Raw genomic sequence first — 23347 nt, forward strand, 5'->3', positions numbered from 1 at the left:
CTGCTCTGGAAATAGTGTGATGCTGGAAGCAAGGATCACAAGGTCATTTTCCAAAATGAAGGAAGGAATAAGCATGTCACAGGAGTAGAAGGTGGAAGACAAATGAGTCCGGTAATTTCGTATCTGGCAAATACTTGGCTCTCCTCACTGTTGCTCGGCTTTCAGAACCACCAAGCAGGAGGGAGGCTCATTGCACAGCCCTTACAGTCTCGCTCAGAAAATCACGGTCCCACATTCCCTGTTACTCCCTCTACCCATGAAAGCCAGGGAGATGCCATAAACCGCAGCTGTGTGTCATAAAGCTATTTCATTTTAGCTGAAAGTGAGTGCTGTAAGAACGGATACACTGCATGCTTCACTGATGTAGATTAGAAGGAGCTTTACTCCTCTAGTCATAAATAGTCAAAGAACAGAAATTACTTTTGTGACTTTAAATCAGGTTGTAGTACAGGAGGGTCTTCCCTAATATTCTTACATCTTATTTTAGAAATCTTCTATCATAAAAGGATGTTCATCTGTGCTACAGTCAATCCCATGGTATCTGAGGATCTAAATCTAAGAAAACTGTTTAACAGGCTCTATTCCAGACATTTTATTAAAGCCATTACCAGAGGCACATCAAAATGTAATAGCACAGAAGCAGATAACAGCCAGAACATTTCCAGCATGAAATGCATGATCTATTCTGATTAAGGGAAATCCATGTTAAAAGTTGTCATTTTCATTTGACACTTTCAAATGTCAGAGTCACATTTCTGAGACAAATCCAGATACCATGTTTCTGAGTCACCTCGAGTTTATTGTCAGCAGTCAATCTTTGCCACTTGAAAGCAAGGGCTCTCCTTGCAAGTCTTCCAGGAGTTCTCGCTAGACAGTGTACCTTCACCCTGAATAATCTGTATTCTTCCTCTATCGGCTGTGCTAATTCCCAGAAGGTAATGATACTGTTTTCTCTCCAGAGAGGTAGTCTTAGTGAATCCCAATCACCCTGCACCATCACAACATGCAGTATGGATGGCTTCTTGTCACAGGAAGAAATCCCAAATTTGTCAGACCAAGCACATGCAGAACATTCCTTGAGGGTGGCAAAGTCCAAGTTGAGCTGTGCAGATAATCAGGAGCTTATGATAATGATAAAGGCAACAGAGAAGTACTTCAGCTCTGCACTTACACCTAAGGGCTTCAGAGTGCTTTAATTAATGAAATTTTAATTAATTTTCACTGCTCCTGAACTGCTGGGGGCTACACTTGTGTTACACGTTGAGTGAAGGTACATGGCTAATGCATCCAAGGTGGATTAAGCAGGAGAGCAGGAGGAGAAAGACAAGAAAGTGGCAGCTTGTCCCAGGGAATGGGTTTCTTCACGAGTGCCATGTCCCTGGTGCCTCCACCATCAGCAGCTGCCAGAGATAGGACAGGGCCTGGCTGGACCCAGGCTGGCAATTCCTGTGTGGTCCAGGCCCATCTCTTCACAGGCATCTCTGAGTTACTGCATCACTGACACAGAATGGGTAGAGAAGGAAGGGATGGTTTATGCTGCTTTAGTCTTTCAAAAATTTTGTTCCCAAAAAGACAAGTGCAGCATTTGGACCAGCATATGGGTTTTCCAATTCATTAACTCAGGAGTCCTGCATCTTGTGGTGAAAAGTTCCTGTGTTATTACCATTACAAATAAGGGCTTCTTTCTGTCTTTCAGCCTTTCACAAAGTAAATTGGTGCATTCAGCAATGACTGGGTTGAAATCCTAGTTTGCAGATTCACAGCCAAGATCAGGATGGTGCATTATATGCTATCGACGCACCAGCTCGCTCCTCCTCAGGACAGTTTGCAAAGTGCTTCTCTGCACAGAACTGTTTTCTTTGCACTGAGGTTCACACAAAGCAGAGCCAAAAGAAACCGTTTAGTAGGCAATAAAAATACAAATGAAAAAGAACAAGTACATAAAACTGTCACTAGGAAGGAGAGCAGGGTGTGCTGTAACAGCCTTATCCAAACCACACTGACATTCCCCCACATGTGCACAGCAAGGACGAGATGCAACTGCTTTGTATTTTCCTAGTGCTGTGGCACCAGACTCTGGCCAAAGACTTTTGGTGCTTCATCACCTCTTATCATGTAGGAGGAAAACCTTAAAAATATAAAATATTTCATATAAATAATATAACATTTTAAAACACACAGATGAGCACTCTGAAGCATCCTATCCATGGAAGGCTTCGGATTCAAAACAAAGTTCCGCCTGTCTCTGAAGAACAGCTGTGTATTCCATCCAAACACATAAATAATAATGGTTAGCATCCTGTTCAGAGGGACTCTTATGGCTTCCAGCAATTTTTAGTCACATCCACTGTCTCAACTTCAAATCTGTTTTTTAAATGTGGCAAATCTGAAACCACCTTAAGTACCCTGCACCACGTTCTCATTTCTGGTCTTTCCAGGGACTTCAAATAGATCTCATTTCTTATAACCTCTAAGCAGTGTAATCACCTCAGTGCCATAATCCTTTTGCTTACTTGTAAAATGAATCAATTTCTATCTGATCTCTCTCTTTTCTTATATTTATTCTCTGTTCTTTTTAACATCACACTTGCTTTACTCCATTCTGAATGAAGTAATTGAAGGCTAATAAACCTGTCCTGGTTTGAGACAAAGTCACCCCAAGACATAACCCCATTAGGTATTTATGTTCCTATGTTCTGTCTAAGGAGGATGTTGGCTGAAAAATTCCAGAGTGGGACATTGACAGCAGCTGGAAGAAAAGTCAGCACCATATGTGGCTGCTCTAGTAGCCAACAGTGGAGGCAACAAGGCTGCCCCATATATGTGCCACCTCACACTTCCAGTAGGAACCAGGGAGGTAAATAAAGCCACACCATTCTGGAATTCAAATGAACATAAGACTTAATAGCCATGGCAGCTGACACCTGTTTTACAGACCTGATCCGACCAGTGCAACAACATGTGTAACAGGGGCATTGCAGCTCTTTGAATCTGTGGTATTTGCTTACTATTTCTCCTATTTCTGGACCCCAAGTTCACACCAGCATCATCAGGCAAGGCTCTGATGGAGTTTGCCATTCCTGACACTGCTGGAGGACCTCTGCATCCGTAGCTGTCTGTGGAGTGCTTTGTAGTTCTCCTGTGTTAGTGGCTACATGCTGGAGGAGATGCAGATGGGCATGCAGCTGCTAATGGCAGACCTCTGGAGATACCTTTTCCACCCACAGGTAGCCCTTTCTCCCATGAAAATGACATATCTCTCAAGGAGAGAACCAGTTGTAGTTTCTTTGAAATTGGAGGGTGCTGGCTTAAGCAGAGGAGGAGAGGGAAGGGTTACCTACTTCCACAATTCTGAAACATCAAGGGCTTTTCACCTGGGATGTCTGGGGAGTTGCAAGGAGCTGATGGAAGGAGCTGGAAATTTTCTGAGCTGCAAAAGCAGACACAAATCCTGTTCCTAGAATTGCTCTGTGGTAACTCAACTTCCTCTCTGGAGGGAGGATCTATCACAAAACTCAGTATCCTGCTCACTTCTTTTGAGTGTATAAAGGGGAAAAGATCACAGCCTTCATATTTATGGATCACGAAACTGATGTTCAGGTTCTGAACCATGTAACAATGAGTGGCCCATCAACCCATAAGCATAAAAAGAGCTTGAAAGAACTATCAAGATGTTGACCCCTCAGAGTGCAAGAAGACAACTGAAAGACAACTGTGTCTTGTATTTATACTGTAGACCTGCCTCTCGTGCTCAGAAAGAAAATGAAGTTGTTGCTCTGTACACTTGTGTCTTGAGAAGAGTCTTCAGAGAAAATTTTGCTTTTATATAGGATCCTCATATTCATATGTGCATGTAAGTTTACAGATTTCTTTATTACTCTGAAAAGTAGGGAGGAGAAAATTCCTCAGAGACAAGGCTCCTGAAATGGCATGTGCATGATCAGCTTTATTATTTCCTTTTAATATTTCCTCCTGCAGGTCTTATTTATGAAGATAATTATAAACTATCTTGTAAGGCTATGGAGGGAAAAATTCCCCTCCTTCTCTTCAAGAATGTGCTTTCTTGGCTGAGTAGCTTGGGTCAGCAGAGCCTTTCATGCAGTCACATAGAAGAGTTGTTAAGGGATAGTTTAAAGGGTCATTAATAGACTTTGCTTTCTAGGATGCATTTTGAAATTTTAAAAGAAATCTTGTTCCAAATGGATGACAGGCAAAAAAAATCCAAGAGCATATACAGGTGGGAAATGAAAATAAAACCACTTTTCAAGTACAGTACAATCTGGCCTATTTTTTTTATTATTTTCTGCTGATTTTGATCGCCTCCATTATTTTCCACTATAGATTTAGTTGATATTTTCTGGGAGTTAAGAAGAATAATTTCACTTAAATTTTTCAAACCAAAAAATTTCAAAACTTATTTCAGTATTTTTGTAAGTTTTTTTGTTAACCTGTACCCTTCTTCAGAAGCTTCTGATTCAGTGAATGGGTATCTTGTTTCCCTGCAAATTGAAAGAAAATAAACATGTACAACTTCTCAACCAACATTTGTAGAACAACATTGTAGAGGAGATGTTGCCCTCAAAAATCCAAACCACACAAGTTCCTACAGCTCTTCACTGGAGTTATATCTGCCTAATCCTTCATGAGTACATTCTCTTGGCATTTCAGGTACTATGGCTCCATTTCTGCGCTGTCTGGTCCTTTAAAAATTCATTAGGTGTCAGTATTTTTTAATTTGCATCTTTACTGTTCAAACAACAAAGTGCTTATATGGGGAGCGTAAAATTTCATGTTTCTCTTGGACAGCAGGTAATTGATTTCAAGCCATTCTCAGTTACTGTATGCCACTTGAGAGACCTTAATGTCCCAGTAGCAGAGATGAAAGCCATTCAAGTTCTGTTATATATTGCTCTGTTTTTACCATTTATACTAAGGCATTACACAAATTTAATGCAACTAGCAACATCAGTGTTTTCTGAAGGATTAGCCTATTGGGAGAAAGGTCAAAACAAGTAAAGCTGCCTAGAAATCTCAATCTCAGAAGCGATGGACATTGTATTTTCTAACACCCCCTCCTTTTGGCACTAAACTCATCAGCTGTACTCGTTCACCTCATGTGACTGCTGAATTTCTCAATCTTTCACAGGCTGCTTTTCAAAGATTGCTGTGATCTGAAGGGTGCTGTTCAATCAGGCTCTGGGATGAGGGTGTAGATGCCATCACAGAGTCTTGAGACCTCCTCACTCCACTTCCATGGTCCCCTCCTTGCTGTGCTGCTGTGTGCAGGATTGGGATGACTTTGCTGAAGAACAGAAAGTAAGGGAGTACAGGGCAGAGAGTGCTCTGGTTTTATGCTAAATGGACATCAGCAGTGCAACTAAAAAGGCAAACAAACTTCAAACAGAAAAGATTCACCTGTTCTTGAGAGGACATACTCTAAAAATGACCACAAGTACAAGTATTTAGAAAAGATTATTTCCTTCTATATCCCGTTTATTTAATGCATCTAGGGGCAATTTGTGCATTGTAAATGTCAGCTACTCTGTTATGTCAGCAAACTCTCAGCTTTCTTTTTTTGTATAACTTTCTTTCTTTTCATAGACTAGCTGCCAAGTTAATGGTGTGCCTTTTGGTATCTCCTGACTCACATGCCTTCTTGTTCCCAGCAATCCCCAGAATCCCATCATGGTGCTGAACAATCAGTACTTAGGCTATGAAGTTGATTAGTTTATGCCCTTGGCCCAAGGCTGGCAGTGCCAGCAGCAAGGGCTAACAGGGCTTTGCCCAGCTGGAGCCATATCTCCACACAAAGTGTCTCTGACAATCCACAGGCATAAAGGTGCAAATTAAATATGTATGTGAGGGTATATATATGTGTTTCAGTAACAGCTGTCTCAAGGTGTTTCCATAGCCAATTTTATCACAGAGATATTTCTCTCCTCCTTGTTTTGCCTCTTGTTCCTTCTCCTAAGACACAGCAGCACTGCTCCCCCTCCTATTGGCACCCTGTTTCTGTATCAGCACAGCACAGAAGCCAAGACAGCAACTACTAGAAAAGCATTTTATTCTTGCCTACTTTTTTGGTCTGCCTATGCCAACCACTACAAAAATCCAATTTACAGGAGGCCAGCTGGCCAGTTTCTCCTAAAAGTTTCATTCTGACTATTCCAAAAAGTACTAAGTGGTTCAGGTCACAGCTGAAGAGGACAAGCTGGATATAAATCACATCAGGCCAAGCTTAAGATATCCACAAGCAATTGCTGCACAGTTTCAGAGTCTGCAGGCCTTTCACACCCAGAACATCCACTGACGTCAATGGAAATTTTGGATGATGACGGAGAGCAGTGATGATGTTGACTCCGGCAGTCAAAGCCTTGAGAGTCTAATGTTTAGGTTTTCTCTGCCTCAGTTTGTGTATGCTGTCCCTCACCACACGCCGAATGCCGCACAAATGCTTGACTGCATTTACCTCAACACAGCCCTGGGAAATAACAGCGAGCCTGTACCCTCATACCCCACTGCCACAGGGGGACAGGCTGGCTGGGGGACTCATCCAAGCTCATACTGAAGATTTGTGATAGACCGTCACTATGGACCTGAAATTCAGCCCCCTGGTGCCCTTTCCAAGTGCTTTCCCTGGAAGGCTTTTCATGCTTTTCATCTTTTCAGTAAATGAAGTACTGAAGCATTGCTTAAAGTGCCTCTCCAAACTGCTGGGACCTGCAGGGAATTGCCTAATCCACTTGGGTTACAGTGGATTAAAAATAATGTGGGTTTGTGGTTCGGGTTTTCTTCCAAAAAATAGTTTGATTAACTAAAGGCCAACATTAGCAAACTCATTCATACTGAGCCATGCAGGACACAGTTTAGCTGTAACTTTGGTGCCAGTGCATCTCCCAAGCCACCCAAAACACAACCCCTGCTCCTTAGTGCAACACCCACCTGCCATGGGCAAGAAAAGGGGCCCTGAAGCAGCTCTTCTGATAGCTGGGATGCCCTTCCCAAGAACTGAAGTGTGTCCCCCACAGCTGGGCCCAGGTGGCTGGGGAGGTTGGTGATGCTGAGGGGCTGTGGTGCTGCACTGCTCCCTGTCTGGGAGAAGCTGCACCTGCAAAGGTGAGAGGCCTTCCCTTCAGGCAGGCAGAGCCCCAAGAGTTTTTCTAATTGCAGCTGCACAGGATAAAAGTGAGGAGCAGGAGCCTTCAGGGGAATGGTCCCTCTGGAGACCCAGCAACCCCAGGCCACTTCCACATGACTGGTGCAGTGGGAGATCCTCAGGAAGGTCTGAATTCATTAGCACTAAGTTGCTGCAAGCAGTCAGCATCCTGTTTTTGAGGATGGCAGCAGTCATTAGGTGCATGGTACAAGCAGGAGCATTCCTGCTGGGCTAAGGCCTTAAGGACACCTGCTCAGCAGTGCCAGCATGCTCCTTGAACTGGGCATTCCCTGTCTTTGTCACTCCTTGATGAATCCAGGAGGAGGAAGAGGTAATGCAGAGCAGTCTTTACCTAGCAATGGTCATTTTCAAATAGCCAGCCACAGTCACTGCACAAATTGGATTTAAAGAATCAATGCAATGTTTGCTTTGGGCAAGAATTTTTTGTTTTAAGGGAATTACAGAGCCCTGTTATGAATTCCCTATTTCATTCTTGGGCTTTTTGAACTCTTGAGTAAATACTGTCTGATGACTTGCTGCTGCTCATTTTCTCAGCTTGCTCCATAGCTCCCCAAGGACTGTCATTAGCTTCAATACAGATCATTAACTGCTCCTCACACCCTGCCGTGGCTGCCTGTGCCTGGCTGTACGTGGTGCTGTTGGAGCTGACAGTCCTTTCCCTGTACTCCATCTGAGCATGGCGGTGGGTCCAGACATACTCTTTATCACACCCCACTGAGTAAATGGGTCAGTTCCCTCCAGCTCATCCTCCAGCCCTGTCCCAAACACCAGCAGGAACTCTCCCTCTGCTTGCACTGTGGGCATGCCAGTAACCCCCAGGAACCTTTGAAGCTTTCATTTCCCTCATGCCCCTCTCAGCTTCAGGCACTGCAGCTGTGGAGGGGAATGTCCAGTCTGAGTACCTCCTGGCCACTGCTCTGGTGGGCTCTAACAAAAATTTGAGGCTAATGCTGAGTGCTACACCAGGTCAAGTCAAGGGTTTCATTTCTCATGGGCTCAGAAACAAGGTGCTCTACGAAGCAATCTTTGAGTGTAACTAAAAAGCTCATTTCTGTGTTCAAGTGTGATGCCTGCCTGGTCTGTGGGTGTTTGGAGCTTGCACATAGCAACAGTCTTACATTTTATTTGTATAATGCCAGTTGTCTAGAAGAGCATAAAGTACTGCAGGCTCTGGGTACCTCTGGGGTGTAAAGGCAGAAAACATTGGATAATTCATTATCATTTCAGCTGCCTGATTGCTGAGGGCATCTTGTCACATTAAAAGCTTCTTCTTGCCAGGAATACTTGCTGCATTTTCCAAAATGTGGTTCGGTCTTGTTCTTTTAAACTTTTTTTATTTAAATGTTAGTTTAAACAGTCTCTCATTAAGGCTTCTGAGTCTGTGCTAAGACTTGTCTTGAAAATGTGTATTCAGGTGGTTTGTAAGATTTGTATTATTTGCTTCTTTTGGAGCCATTCTGGTGTATTATGTAAATCCATAGCTAAGCATTTCCTGGGAGCATTTATTGTGCAAACGTCTAGTTTGGCACGTGCACAGTGCCGAGCAAAACCAATTGCTTCTGCCTCTCTAGTTCAGAGAAGGTCAGTCTGGAGATTTTTTATTTCATTTACTTTTGTTTAATTTAAGAGAAGACAATTTTCTCATTCCATTGCCTATCAGAATATATTTTCTGCATATGAACTGGAAACTCCCAGGGGATAGAAGTTTAGAGCCAGAACACCAGCCCCAAACTAAGTGTAGAAACAAGTAATGGTCAGTCACAGGCACAGATATTTAAAAGTGGCAGCTGGATGCTTGATTGGCTTCTATGGTAATTTCTTGCATTTAATAACATGCTTACAGAAAAATATGCATGAGATGATAGGCATTAACAAGCCATTAGAGTATTTTAGAGAAGCCACCCTTTGCATCCATCTCCCGAAACCAGTGCTGTCATCGGGGCTGATGTTACCTCCAGGACTGCAGAGTTGCCATTCCCGTTAGGAAGGGTATAATAAGAGACTGAAGGGCGAGGATCTGCAGCCCTAGTTCAGTCCCCAGCACAGACAGACTGGACTGGATAAGTACAGACATCTCTGAAGAGCAACAGGTGCTTGGCCATGGGCTGTGGCATTCCGCAGTAGGTACTGCAGGCAGCAAGGCAGGCAAGGCCCACCAGCACACCCAGGACAGGTCTCAGACTTCTGCCCCACGGAAGCTGAGGAGAAGCTTGTGCCCTCCCAGCACTGGAAAACAACTTTCCTGGGGAGAGCTGCAGGCAGGGGTATGCAGGTTTTGTTGTAGGAGCCTCAGACCAGCGAGGCAATAAAAGCCATGGCAGGAGTCCTGGGCATCTCTCTGCAAAGTGCTGAGGCTAGCAGGTTTATTCACGGCATTTTATGATCTGGGACACACCACAGGAGCCTCTGTGCAACTGTTCTGCTGGCATGTGAACCTGTGGTGACTCAGGAAAAAGGCGCTCAGGGACTGTCTTGATAAGTAACAGGAGCTGGCTATAAAATAAACATGCAGGAGAAGCAAATCCCCGTCTCTCTGAAGGTGCAATCAACAGGCAGCCTTCATCCTGCCACTTTAAATCATCCAGTGACTTTGTCTCTCTGTGCCCCAGCCTGCACATCTGTAAAATGGGTTTCATGAGCTCACCCTCTTCTCCCACTGCTTTGAAATCCACCCACCTCAGAGGCTGATTTTGTCATGGCTACCCTTTGGGTCAGTGCTGGCTCAAAGGGGAAGGAAGCAGAGCTGGAGGCATGATCCTTTTTTCTGCAAAACACATCTACTTTCCTGGAGACAATTCTTGAAGAATATATTGAGTTAACTTTCATTTTTTTATCTGTACAGCAGTCATACTTACCTCCACTTAATGTGTGAGAGATGCTGTGGTCCTAACAGGATGAATTACAAAAAATATCCTTGTGGTTTTTTTCACTGGGAGAAAATAAACTTGAGTCTAGTTTCCTTCTCTCCTGTTACTGTCAGGGCGTCTTTGTCTGCTTTGCTTTTGCTTACTACAACTGGCTTGCGAGTGCTCCCAGAAGACATGGCATGACATTTCAGTCCATGTCTTCTTTTTTGTACATTGAACAGAAAATGTAAGACTGTTGCACATCTGCAGATTATTTATCCATGCAGGCCTAATTGGTGCAGGGATTAGCAAAACATGTTTTGCCTGCCAATCTCTAATCAAGAAGACAGATTCACTGGCACAGTGGTGGCTTTGCTGTGCTCCAGGGAGGTGATGCTCACTCTGCTGAAAATCAGAAGCAATTTAGCCAAATTCAATTTGCAGGTACAGACCTTGCAAGGTCAAAGTAAGAAGCACAGTCTACAAAGAAAAAATATTACCCTCTAAGAGCAACAGCAGATCCAAACCTGGTTTCGAGAAAAAGGCTCCAGTATGAACATTGAGACGATGAAAAAATTCTAGTGAAAGTTAACAGTCTGGAAAGGAGAAATAACTGGCTTGTGAAAAGTATTCCCTTAGGATGTGTATTACTCCCAGAAATTTTCTACTTTGCTGCAAATTTCCCAAAGATGTAATGGCCATTTCAATGGCTTACAAACCTTTCTGGCACTGGTTTGCTCTGCAGGAGTATCAGGAGACCAAACCCCTGGCCTGGGGCAGCACACTGTGTGTACTTTTTCTGGTTCTTGTCTGCCTTTCCTCTTCATAGGTGGGATTTTCTTTTTCTCAAAATAGGGAAAAAAGCATTCCTTCTAGTGTTGGCAAAATTTTATAAATTCATTTTCTCGATGTTCAGAGAAGTGGGGAAACATCAAGACTACCTAGCAATGGTTAAAGACAAAACAGGCAGTGGAAGGTGAATAGTGTTAAATACGTAATTGTGAACTCAGTGGGGAAAAAGTGTAGCTTTGCTGTCATATTTTATTTGCTAGTTTTATTTGACTGCAACACCTACTTTCAATATAATTAACTCTTACTTAGCTTGGAATTTTGGCACTGATGACTTCTGATCTACTTCACTGAGGATGCTTGGTTCCAGTGATGGAGTTATTTTGCTAGTATTGTGCTGGAGACCTGCCTAATGGGGTAGAGGTAATTTGTGATTTGCTGGGTTAATGAACATACACACTAAAAAGAGTATGAGGAAGAACAAGATCTAGTACATGACAACTAAAACCAGCAAACAATTTAGAGTTAAGACACCAACAGGAAGATTGCTGTGCCTTAGGCTTTTCTGTAGTATCTTTTACCCCAATTCCTTTAGTACTGTAGCAGCTAGATGCTGTTTCCAAGTGACACTACACATCTCCTTCAGGCCAAGCTGACAGACCACCAAGTGACAAGTGGCAGGGGACCAGAATCCCGATTTGGGAGAGGACCACTGGCATGTACAGCCCTGCCTGGGTGCTGGTCAGGACTCGCTGAGCCCTGCATGGGGGCTGCTGCGGTGGGGAGCTTGTGCCACAGCAGCAGCAAGGTGAGTTCAGTGGTGCCATGTGGTGCCCACTGCTTTATTTTAGAAACTACAAGCAAGTCTCCATCTGCCTTCATTGTTGTTTTCCCATGAATAGGATGCCCTGAAAGCGACACGGCCACTTCTGCTCCCAGCTGTCCCCCCTACCAGTTGACATCCTGAGGAAGAGTAGTGTGACCAGGCCGAGTTTCTGCCCCTCTTTCTCACCTGCACCATCCCGTTACCCCAACACACAGCAAGGCTGCTTGCTGCAGCGGTGCCCTCAGCAGCACCCCTTGGCGAGCACATCCACTGTGTCACATCTCACTGGAAACACTTCCCAAGGGCCACATGTAACCAGGCTGCAGTGCTTTCTGTTCACATGGAGACCTCCTCCCCACTGTGTAATCCCGCTGCTTATTTCACTCTTGAGCCTTCAGATTGTCTGAACATGGACGTGGCACTTCTGGGTGGAAGGAAACTTTTTTGTATTGCTGCTGCAGCAATTGAGCCAGTACATTTCCCTTCCAGTATCCTTCCTCTGACATTTCCATTCCAGTCTTACACAGACTTTGGCTGTTGCCTTCATTAATGCCTTGCATTTATATTTTAAAACAAATTCTGTGATTACAATGGAGCGCCAGCTCATGATGGCAGAATTGAGGAAAATGATGCAGGAAGATCATTTATCTCAAAATACAGCATTATACCCTACAATGCCACAGCTCCTTGCTGTGTGCTCCCACCTTATCTGCACACAGCCTGGCATTTGTAGGAATTTACTCCTCACATAGAGGATTACGGCGATTAAGGGGAAGATCATCTCAGCAGAAGGGCTCTTCAGGGCGGCTTCTCTGCCAAAGAGGGGCCACACTCAGCATGACCTGGGGATTCACAGGGCCAGGGTACACCTGAGCTTTGTATCAGCTTTTTCCTATAAGCTCTCTGGCTGTTGTCCACACCCAAAGTCCCACTATTCTGTGGGCAAAGCAGGGTGATCCCAGCAAGCAAAACTGTATTGTCAAGAGAGCACCATAGCAGCTTTCAGGTTGAGGAGGCAGATGAGAGCAGCAGGCACAGGATTTCTGGTGATGTGACCAGGAATAGGTTTGGTCAGTCTTAGATGAAAATTTCTCTTTTAACAAAGTGTGGGGGTTAACACAGGGGATGTGCCCATGTCTGTACTGGGCCCAGAAATTAGTGGACAGCAGGAACAGCTGTGTTCAAATGTTCTGTCAAAATATTTAAGCTGAAGGGTTTTTTTTCTGGAGTCATCCCTGGCTGTTTTGAGCTTACAGCGTAGGTTATACCAAAGTCCTGCTGTACTTCCCATAACAATTTATCTGCTGTTACTCACGGACAACTCTCTTCATCAAATGCTTCCTGGTGTGGCTTCACAAGCTGTGCTATGGCACCAAGGAAAAGTCAGTTTTCCCAGTAAGCAGTAGCAAACCTGCGGAGACAATTAACTGTGAGAGGTTTATTGTATGGCACATAGCCATTCTGGTGCACAAACTATGCCACACTCTCCCAGATGCTCCTCGTACTTCACTGAAGACGCCAGTCCAAGGCAGTCATCTAACCCATCTGCAGGAGTGCCCCTGTTTAGAACAACAGGGCTTGCTGTGGATGTGGGTGCATGGCTGGCAGCACCCTCCACAGCCCTAGGAGTCCTCAGGGAGAAGCTTCCTTACAACTGAGCTGGGTGAGGAAATCTCTGCCATAAGGAGGTTTCCGTTGAAAGCTGGAGCCAGCCTACGAAAAGCAATTCATGCTTGGTGAAACCAGCCAAAGCAGCTAAAGGGAGCTTTGTTGTATAGGGCAGAGAGAGGAGTCTCCCAAAGTGGGCACTGCAGCTCAGGATCCATGTCAGGGCAAGGCTGTCCTTTGGGGCGTCATGGCACTACAGTGGATGCTTCAGGGATCTGGGCTGTGATATCATATGAATCCAGTGGTATTTACTAAACAAGAATCAGGCCCACAAGACAGTAAAAGCACGTTTCTATTGTATATGAAATAGTGATAGCCAATTCTGTGTGTGGGGAACACATTTTTGGCAGGAGGAATTTGTTTTCCCCAGGATGAATCCCACCATAAATTCCATTTTTGTCCTTTTATTTGAGTACAGCCTTTCTGTTCCTCTCATACTAATATTGCTTCACGTAATTTAATTTAAACTGTGCCTGTGTATTTTGTTTTCAGAGCATGAGGCTGGCTGCCTATGACACCCTGGCAGTCAAACCCTTGCAGTGTCTTAGGAAGCAGGTTTAAGCCTCTAATGAAGTTTGGGACTGGCTTTTGCAGGGTGTCTCTGCTTCCTTTTGCACTCCCGGTGTCGCCTGTGGCAAGTGGCTGGTACAGTCAGTGCTGTGTAGGACTGAAGGCCGGACTTGAAGTGGGTATAGTGTTTGTGGAAGGGAAGAATGAATCCAGGCCACATGCTGAGCATAGGCAGCATCTGTCAGGGTCATGAGCATCCCTAACAGCCCAGCACCGCTCCAGCAGGTGGGAAGTTGGGCTGTGGTTTGTGGTGTAGATGGGCAGCTCTTCTACTGATACGGAGAGGCAGTTAACAGGTGTGGCAGGGAATAGGCTGCTGCCAGGAGGCAATTTTGCAGAGGACAAGGGACACTGAGTGACACAGTGCAGAACCAGCAGCTCAAATGAAAGTATCCGTGTACAGCAGCCAAAATACAGGGTCGTCACATCCAGAGACGGGCAAGTTCTGCGTAGCTATGATTTGATACAAGGGAGTGGCAGACAACAAAATCCAATCAACACAAAAAATGTGTTTCCTCTACCTTGCAGTCTTCTACCTGCTGCAGCAGAAGGGCTGTGGGCTAATGTAGACTTGTGGATGGGGAGATCTGATGAGCCTCAAAGAATGGATGGGGGTTTTTTTGGGTATTCATCTGGTACAGCCCTGTCTTCTAGGAAAGTAGATCAAAACAGTGCTTTCATCAGAGTCCAAATAATGATCTTTACATGCCCAGTCTCAGGAAACAAACAGCTTGAAATTCATGACAGCAGTGAAAACCTATTTGTCCATCATTGTCAGTGGGAAATTTAATTCTGCTCAGGTTTTGTCAAAACACCCCAATAAAGTACTTCAGGGCCCTGGGGAGTTTGCAGGTTTGAAAGTAAGCAATGGCAGTGCCTGCCAGGGCACTGTGCTGGCTGCCCCCCACACACCTTGCAGGCTGCTGGCCATAGTCCCAGCCCCGCAGGCTGATTCATTCCTTCTTTGTGTTACTGAATTTCCATGCAGTCGGCAGCTCCCAGCTCTGCTGCCAGGCAGGAACACACTGTAGGCAGGTTTCCCCCCCCACCCCTGAAGCCCCATCCCAGCTCTGCCAGCAGGGCCAAGCTGCACCCCATCACCTCCTGTGTCCTGTTGCCCACTGCCACATTCGGGACACAAACAAACTGCTGGTGCTTCTGCTCTTTGTGCCAAGGCTGAACCTGCTCAGGCTGCCTCCTGCTCAGGGATTCACAACATCCCCAGCCTGGATTGCACACACAAGCTCCTGACTCCCCACTGCTGCTGCAGCTGATCCAGTGTGTCCCCAGGTGCTACCATGCCATGTTCTCACCCCAGTGGGAGCAGGCAGCTGCCTGCCACCCCCTCCTGCTCCTGCCCTGATGGTGCTGGAGATTTGAGCCAGGTCCCACCCCTTGAGTGGAAAAACCCCAAACCGGACTCCTGCAAGGCTTCTTGCAAGCTCCACATAGCAGATCGGATGGGCTTCCCATGGCTTCAGCAGGAGCAGGGAGCTAGGGGCTTTGCTGCCAACCCTGGGCCCTCAGCATCCTGGTGCCCACAGGGGTGAAGGGAGGAGGATGACCCCACACTTCTTCAAGATGTGAAAGGACTGGGGAAAGAGTGAGATTTCACCTCCTGTTGTCACCTCTCCCCTTGCTCTTTGCAGCCCTCTCCCATGTTTGCAGCCCCTCCCTGTTTGTACCCTGTGCAGATGCTGGCTGTTGCAGCAGAAGCTGAAACTTGGATTTTTTTCTCCTCTTTAAGGTGTGTGCCTCTCTTTCCCCAGAGGAAGAGAAGAGGAGCAAAAAAAGCCATCTATTTGCTGCAGACTGTGACTGGCTTATGTAATAACACTGCCTTTCTCTCCTTGTTTTAGGGAGTGCTGCCGATTTTTTGGAGACAATGGCTTGACTTTGAAGGTGTTTTTTACCAAGGCAGCACCCTTTGGTGTTCTTTGGACACTCACAAACTACCTTTACTTACATGCAATAAAGAAAATAAACACTACGGATGTCTCCGTGTTGTTCTGCTGCAACAAAGCTTTTGTGTTCTTGCTTTCATGGATCGTTCTGAGGGACAGGTTCATGGGAGTGAGGGTAAGTGACTCCTTATCTGTCTCCCTTCTTCCCCCTCACCCTTGTGTCTTTCCTTTTCCCCTTGCCTCCTGCCAGCTGAGTCAAGCAGCACCCATGCAGACAGCTGAGCAGGCACAGAAGTCCTTGCAGAGCAGGGATGCATCCTTCCCTGCAGCCTTCCCAGGTGCCTGTGATCTCTTGGAGCCCCTGGCTCCCCCAGCCCAGTGCCTTTGTGCATATGGCTTCAAGAAAGAGGTAACTTGCTCCAGAGTGTGTCACAAAGGATATGTGCTATCTCTGTGTTGCTGTGGATGTGTGAGCCTTTGCCAATGCCTTCCAAGTGACTATTCCCAGGCTGCCACCAGACCTGGTTGTTTCTAACTGCATATTCTTGCAAGCCCTGGCTACACACAATGCCCTTCTGGTCCCAGCCTGGGAATTTAACAGGGCCCTTTACACCTTTCTGTGTGTGACAGCAGGCTTGCAGGATGGGACAGTTATCTTTTGCATCCATGTCAGGTAGCAGCAGCTGCGGACAGGAGAGGAGAGCTGGGCTGCCCTCGCCCACCTGTGGCCGAAACGTGTGTCTGCATGTGTCACTGAGGGAGGATCGGTGTCCACAGGGACTTGCATCTGGCCAGCAGCTGTGGGCTGCTCTCCTGGTGGCACCCCAGATGTTTGCTTACACCTTTAGTTCTGCACCCCACGCAAATGCCTCTGCAGCAGCAGCAACAGAGCCACGTGCAGAGGGTTTATCAGAAAGCCCTCAGCTCCCTGCTGACCCTGCTGCCATTCCAGCAGCCCTCAGCATGTCATCATGTCCTTTGGCAGCAGAGTGGGTGGGTGGGTAACCCACCACCCTGGGGCCAAGGAGCTCCTGCCAGGGCCAGGAGCAACTGCAGGGAAAAGGTGGGTCCCTCCTGCCTTGCTGCACCAATTAATAGTAATTAATAATCAAGATCAACGGCAATAACTGTAATTATTCCCATCTCGTGTTCACTGCTTGAGGAGCTCCCTGCTCACCCACCCATGCTGGTAGTGCTAAGAAGAGGTTGCTGTATGGAGCAGCTGAGAGTTAACTTTTCAGGAAGTATTCCTCTCTGGCAGGAGAATTTGGCAGGAGAGCTTGGCCAGCCTTTCAGTGGTGGCAGCCAAGAGGCAGCTGAGGGGATGGTTGCAAAATGTACCTGCCAAAAGCTCGGCATGGCCAGCTGCTGTCTGCCCACCCCTCTGCCCAAGTAGCCTTACCCTGAAAACAAATTAACTGTGATTTTTGAGTGCAGAAGCAAGGGTATCCTGAAATGATCCTGAAGGTAAGGAAGTCTCATTGTTATCAAAGCTGGACGTGCTGGCCATTTTGATAAATGAAAATAAAAAAGGTATTTTTGTGTCTTCACGTCTCTTGTGGCTCTGTCAGCTGTAGCACTGGTGGGACATCAAGAGAGATGGTGTGTGGAGGGGTGACCACTGTGGTCTGCACCTGCAGCTTGGTCCTCAGTCAGAATGGGCCATCTGTCACCATGGGACATGGCTGTGGTGTGGAGGGAAAGAAGCCAACCTGTGTGTGTAGGGATACCTACATGGGCACGTACATGTTGGAGCAGAGGTGCTTCTTGGGCTCTCCGGAGTGCATGGCCATGATGGAAGAGCCAGGATGCTCAGGGACTTTCCAGCAGCTTCTTGGGAAGGTTGTCTTGTGCCATGGCAGGGGACATGCACTGGGGGATGAATCCTGTTCTGGATGCCTTCCTTTTCAGAGGGGCAGGAAGAGTGGAAGGAGCAGAGCAGCAGACCCAAGTGGTGGTCCCGGCCATGTCCAGCTGTCTTTTGTTTCCCATCAGCACTACTTTGGGAAAGCAGCAATGAAGCAGAGAAGCAGAACAGGGACGAGGGCAGTGGTGGCTGTGTGATGCTCCTGCCATGTGTTCCAGCCCCTCACTGTGGCACCTGGCATTGGTGAGGTTGTGTATGGGGGGTCTTCCTGAGAAGGAACAAGCTATCTCCTGAACCCAGGAAGGAACACAGCTGTCTCCTTCCCAGGTGACAGGCCAGCAAGGGACCTGGGTGCAGGGAGAAGGGGTTTGCAGACAGACTGGGCTATTCACTCTTAAGCAGTTGTGGCATCCTGACATGTGGCAGTATGGGAGTGAGGAGGCACTTGTGCTTAGGGATTGGAAGGGCACATGGCAGCACAGCGGTTCTACTGCACAGCTTTGTGTGACACAGTGGGAGTGCTGGGGCACTCCTGTCTGCAGAGGGACATAGCATGGAGTCTTTGGAGACAATTATTTTCTTCCCTCTTTTCTCTCTTTTCTGTACAGCCCATGTGAAAAGCAACTGGCAGCGAGTGTCACTGCTGGGGGATAGCCTCAGGATGACCCCAGCACACTGCCTTCTTCCTGGGACTGGCAACCGGGAGGAAGGACAGCTGCTAGGGCCTCGCTGCGAGTGACCCAGGGGCTGCAGCTACCATACAGCCCGGCCCCAAAGTGCGTGGTCCCTCGGGGCCACACTGTGCCAGAGCTGCTGACCCTGTTAGAAGCACCCCTTGAGAGGGTATTTGGCAGACAAGGCTGCAAGGGGGAGAGTGCCTTGCCCCGCAGTGAGTGCCTTCCCATGCTCCTGCTCCATCCCCACACCAGTGCAGCAGGATGGATAGTGCCACAGCAAAGCTGTGATTGCAAATTTGGGTGTCCCTGTTTATGCTCACTGACAGGGGCAAGGTGAGAAAGGCAGCCACTCAGTGGAGTTAAAACAAGTACAAGTATCCTCCTTGGCCTTCAGAAGTGCATCTATTGGCTCTATAATAATGTAAATCACAATTTGGCTGGAATTTAAATGTAAGGGCAAGCTACAAGTTCCCATCCTTGCCATTCAGGTACTTTTAAGTGCCTTCACCTCCCATAATGAAGTTGAGCTCTTCCCCCTTGCCCTTCGCTGTGCCCAGGGAACAACTGGCTGGGCTGTGCGCTGTCAGAGAAGACACACACATAACGAAGCTGTGAGTGCCTCTGCAAACCCTGCAGTGCTGTGACATTTGTGGGCTCTGTGGTGTGCAAGCAGCCTGTCACCACCACTAACAACGTGCTTGATAGACAGGCTGAAAGGCTTTCACAGAAGGTGTGTGTGACACCCCGGCAGGTCAGCAGGAGACTGCGAGGTGAGGCCAAGACTCATCTGACACTTGTGACGTGCTTGATGGAAGAGACAAGGACCTCTGTCCCAGCAGAACTATTTACAGACTGCATTTATTTGCTTTGATCTTTGACTTCAGTGTTTCCCTCCATGCTACAGTGAATAAAACAGCTTGGGATCCAAAAGAGCCATCACTTGCAAGTGCCTCCTGTGTACATAACATATAGACAAGCACATCTGCCTGTGGGACTTGGAAATAAATATCCTCTCAAATCTCAGACTGTAGTCTTCCCTTCCAACCAGGCAGAGACACAGTCTCTTGCAAGGTGCTCTGAAGCTGATCAGCTCCCGATGTTAAAAGCAAAGCTGGAGACTTTTCATTCTGCAGTTCATGAATGCACCCCCGAGCTTCCAGTGCAGAGGCGTTACAGCTGCCTGCGGGGGTTGAGGCAGGCTTCCTTCGCCAATGCACCTGGAGGTGCCAGCTGGATGCCACAGCCTGGCTTGTGGTTGTGGATCTCCTCAGCTCTCCCGTGAAGGCTGGACAAACCCCATGCAGCTCACAGGAGGACAGCCACACCTGGAGCAGATGCTACAGGAAATGCTGCATCTTCCACTCTTTGTCAACTCATCTGTAGCACAGGTGATGTTGAAGGAGTTGCCATCTTTCAGATAAGCCTGAGCCATGTACCTTGCAGCTCTCCAAAGAGCCATAGTGAGTCAGAGCAAAGGTGCCTCTGCCCCAGAAGCCTGCTTGCAGCAGCTGCCAGTAGTGGACACCTGGAGAAATCTGTCTAAATAGGAAAAGCCGGTAATGATATTTCCTCATGAGACTTTCCAGCCTCCAACAATTTGAGGCTCAAGGACTTCCTGAGATGGAAGCAGTGTTTCTATAGCTAAGTCGTTAATGGAATTTTTTTCTTCCATGAGTTTATCGTTGTAAACTTTTCACATCCACAGTGTGCAACAGCAAAGCTTTCCTTCACTTAATTGTGTGTTGGGTGAAGGCAAATCTCTTTTTCTTTGTTCTGCACCTACCTCATGCTAGTCTCATTCAATGACCTTTTTTCTTGCACCTCTGAAGCCACACAGAGTGTCTGAATTTTTATTTGACAAGCATCAGCACACTGGTGAGAGAACTGCTGAGCTCCTTCAGCATTGCCTGTCTGAAACAGCCCCCCACTGCTGTAGAGCCATGCAGGGGGGTTGTCTCCTTGACTTACAAAGAAGCTTGTCCTGGACCAAAAGACCCAGTTACACCACCACAAAACTTCACTTTAGAAATTATGCCCCACAGCTGTACGTGGAGAGACCGGATACCAACTGGGCTGCAAGCCAAGACACTGCATCTGAACCTCTCCAAATCTGCAGCGTGTATACCCAGCCTCTGCACCTTGTGCTGGGCTCCACCCTGACCAGGTCATAAATCAGCATTGTGCCTTATGCCACCCTGCCATTGTACAGCAACACCTGTGGAGAAATTGATAAGGTTTTGTTTGCAAAAATGGGCCATTTTTATGCTAGGGGAAATTGAAGGTGTTGATGTCAGTGTGCGGGAAGTACCTGCTGGATGATTGTCTGGTTTATAGGTGTCTCCTGGCACTGTCTTCAGCTTAACCCAGGGAAGAGGCTGCTGGTGCTGCTGGGGTTGGGACCTGCAGCTGCTAAAGGGCTACCTCACCACATCTTGCTCATCAGGCAGCAGCAGAGCTTGGCACACAGACTTCCCCCTGCATCTTCACTGCAGCCCTGGTATCTCTGGTGGGAAGCAGGAAAGATGAGAGGAGGCTCATGGATGTTTAGACAGCTGCAGCCTGTGGATGGGGCTTACAACCCCAGTCTGGTCCTGGGAGAGGGGACAGTTGGCTGGCACTTTCCCATCTGTAGATCAAAATAAACTAATATCCCAGTCATCTTGGACGCATCACCACAGCTGTGCAGCCACAACGCATGTGGTCTAAGCAGGGCTTCCCTCGCATCCCTGCAGACACAGGAAGCATGAGCATACAGAAAGCCCTATTCACCCCAGAATTAACACCCTGAGAGGCTGAAGGTATCTGACAGGACAATCCCGGAGAAGCCAGGGGTTTCTTGCTGACTGGTAAATCAGGGTCAGCCTGTCCCCTGCCTTTGTGAAAGCTCCCCCCGCTTGGGAGACGCCGCTCAGGCATTGCGGTGTGCGTAGTTGGCTGAAAAAAATTCCTCCTACTCTCTGCAATGATTCGTCTAGACTGGAAAGCAGTTGCATGAGTTTTATTCCCCTGTTTATTTCTATAACCTTTTTCCTCCAAAACTTCAACAGGACTCGAAGCCTTTTCTGCAAGCTCCAGGGAATTATTACTTGTGTATTATTGCCACGCACCGGCTGCAGGGACCCACTGATGGGGAGGCTCAGTGACAGAGATTAAATCCCCACTTCAGCTCAGTCGGAGGCAGTGAGCCCTGCGGTCTGGCTTGCCACACATGCCCGAAGCAGCCACTCCTTTGCAGCTCTGCCCGCAGCTTCCCTGTAGCCAGGGAAACCACGAGGGCAGGCAGCATCTGCTCCCTGGGTATTGGCCCGGGCTTGCTACTATTTTCCACATAAGCAGATGATGCAGAAGTACTGCGCTCACATGTAAATCTGCCTGCCTGTTTCTCCATCGTGGAGGTTGTCTAGTAACACTTTCTTGCTTTCTTTCTTTGTCTCCAACCAGATCGTGGCTGCTATATTTGCCATTGCAGGGATAGTTATGATGACGTACGCCGATGGGTTTCACAGCCACTCTGTTATTGGGATAGCCCTGGTGGTGGGCTCTGCCTCAATGTCTGCTCTCTACAAGGTAAGCACACCTGGCTCTCCCCCCCCCCCAGAAAGATGCCTCGTTCCCCTCGTCACTCACTTTGGCTGTTCCTGTCTTACTTGCAAACTTCTGTGCAGTTCAGTGCCATGTACCCTTCTTTGAGGGCTCTGCCATAAACACACTGGCTCTGCAGCAGTGCATTCAGGTGTTCACTTGCTTTGGTGTCTGCTCTCACTTAGGATAAAAACTCCTATTTCCTTGAAATAGTCTTCTCCAGTGCTCCTCCACCAGGGGGGGGATTTACAGATGTTCCACCTTCATGAAAAATGAGGCTGCTTTTCCATAGATTGTGGATTTAATCACTGATTCTGGAAGCACCCTGCAGAGATTTAGCTTCTTTAAGTCACTTTGTTACCTCCCCTTGCCAGTCCTCCTTCACTAACATACATAGCCCGTGTTGAGCTTAAAAGTATTGCTTACCATGGAAGCAATCGCATCCTTAAAATGCAAAGCACATGCCTACGAACCAAGTACTCATCCTGAGAAGCTGGATGAGTTGCACTACATGTAAGATGCCGCCTTCTCTGCTGAGCAGAGCCATTTCACTCAGACTGAGACACTTTCGGGCACTCGCCTCTGTGCTGCTCATGGCACTCAGAGTCACAGCCCACAGTGAGGAATAACCATTTGTAGGGTGTGGTTCACCCACCCTGGCTCGGATGTGTAGATTAGGAGGAGATGTAGACATCTCCATCTGGTCTAATGAATTGCACTGTACCAGTCATCCAGCAAGAATTAGCCAGGAGAGCCCTGCAGCCCCAACAGCAGCAGTCCAGGGAAACTTGCCAAACTGAGAAACATCTGCCTGTGCCCCTCAGCACAGTGCTGCGATGCTTTCTGCTCGTTTTTTCAGATCAGATAATGCCTTACTTTAGGGAGGTCATGAAGTTTCATACAGCTCATTCCTCGAGACATGGCCCTCCAAACCAGAGAAAATTAAAGGCTAGAGCGTAGTTCTGTTCCCCTTCCTATGACACTGCTGCTCTTCCTGGGAATGGGAGTCTCAGGGCTGCTCCACCAGAGCCCGTACACAGGAGGGTGGTGGTGGCAGTGCCAGCAGGGTGCAGTGTGCTCTGCATGTCAGGACAGATGAAGCTCTGCAGCTTGTTGTGCGACACATGCCACTGCCACTGCTGCTGCCACCCTGCTCTTGCTTTCCACAGTCTGGCTCAGTTTCCATGAGTTGTGTGTGCCAAAGGGGCAGGCAGATCTGCAGGCAGACAAATCTCACCATGTGCAGCAGAGTCACTGCTGTCCGTGTCTGGGGTAGGAGGACAGGTCAAGGTGGCCCTGGCAGGGGCAACACGCTGTCCTCAGGTGACAGATGAGGAATAAGAGGCTTTTGGGACATTTTGCTCCATATTGCAGAGCAGCAACACAGCTGCACTGGCCAGTGATGGCTGAGGGGTGGTGGGAGTGGGCAGAGCCCTACATG

At 47.4% G+C, this 23347-nt stretch overlaps 1 protein-coding gene across 2 annotated transcripts in view; it reads left to right on the forward strand.

Moving 5' to 3' along the window:
* Positions 1–23347, forward strand: part of SLC35F3 (solute carrier family 35 member F3) — a 168229-nt gene that overhangs the window by 139643 nt on the left and 5239 nt on the right. For both annotated transcript variants that reach the window (XM_069010287.1, XM_069010288.1), the window contains 2 exons: positions 15736–15955; positions 21766–21891. In XM_069010287.1, the coding sequence (XP_068866388.1) occupies positions 15736–15955; positions 21766–21891 (346 nt within the window). The remainder of the gene's footprint in view (positions 1–15735; positions 15956–21765; positions 21892–23347) is intronic.

Source organism: Aphelocoma coerulescens, chromosome 3 (assembly GCF_041296385.1).
Source record: "Aphelocoma coerulescens isolate FSJ_1873_10779 chromosome 3, UR_Acoe_1.0, whole genome shotgun sequence".
Taxonomy (NCBI): domain Eukaryota; kingdom Metazoa; phylum Chordata; class Aves; order Passeriformes; family Corvidae; genus Aphelocoma; species Aphelocoma coerulescens.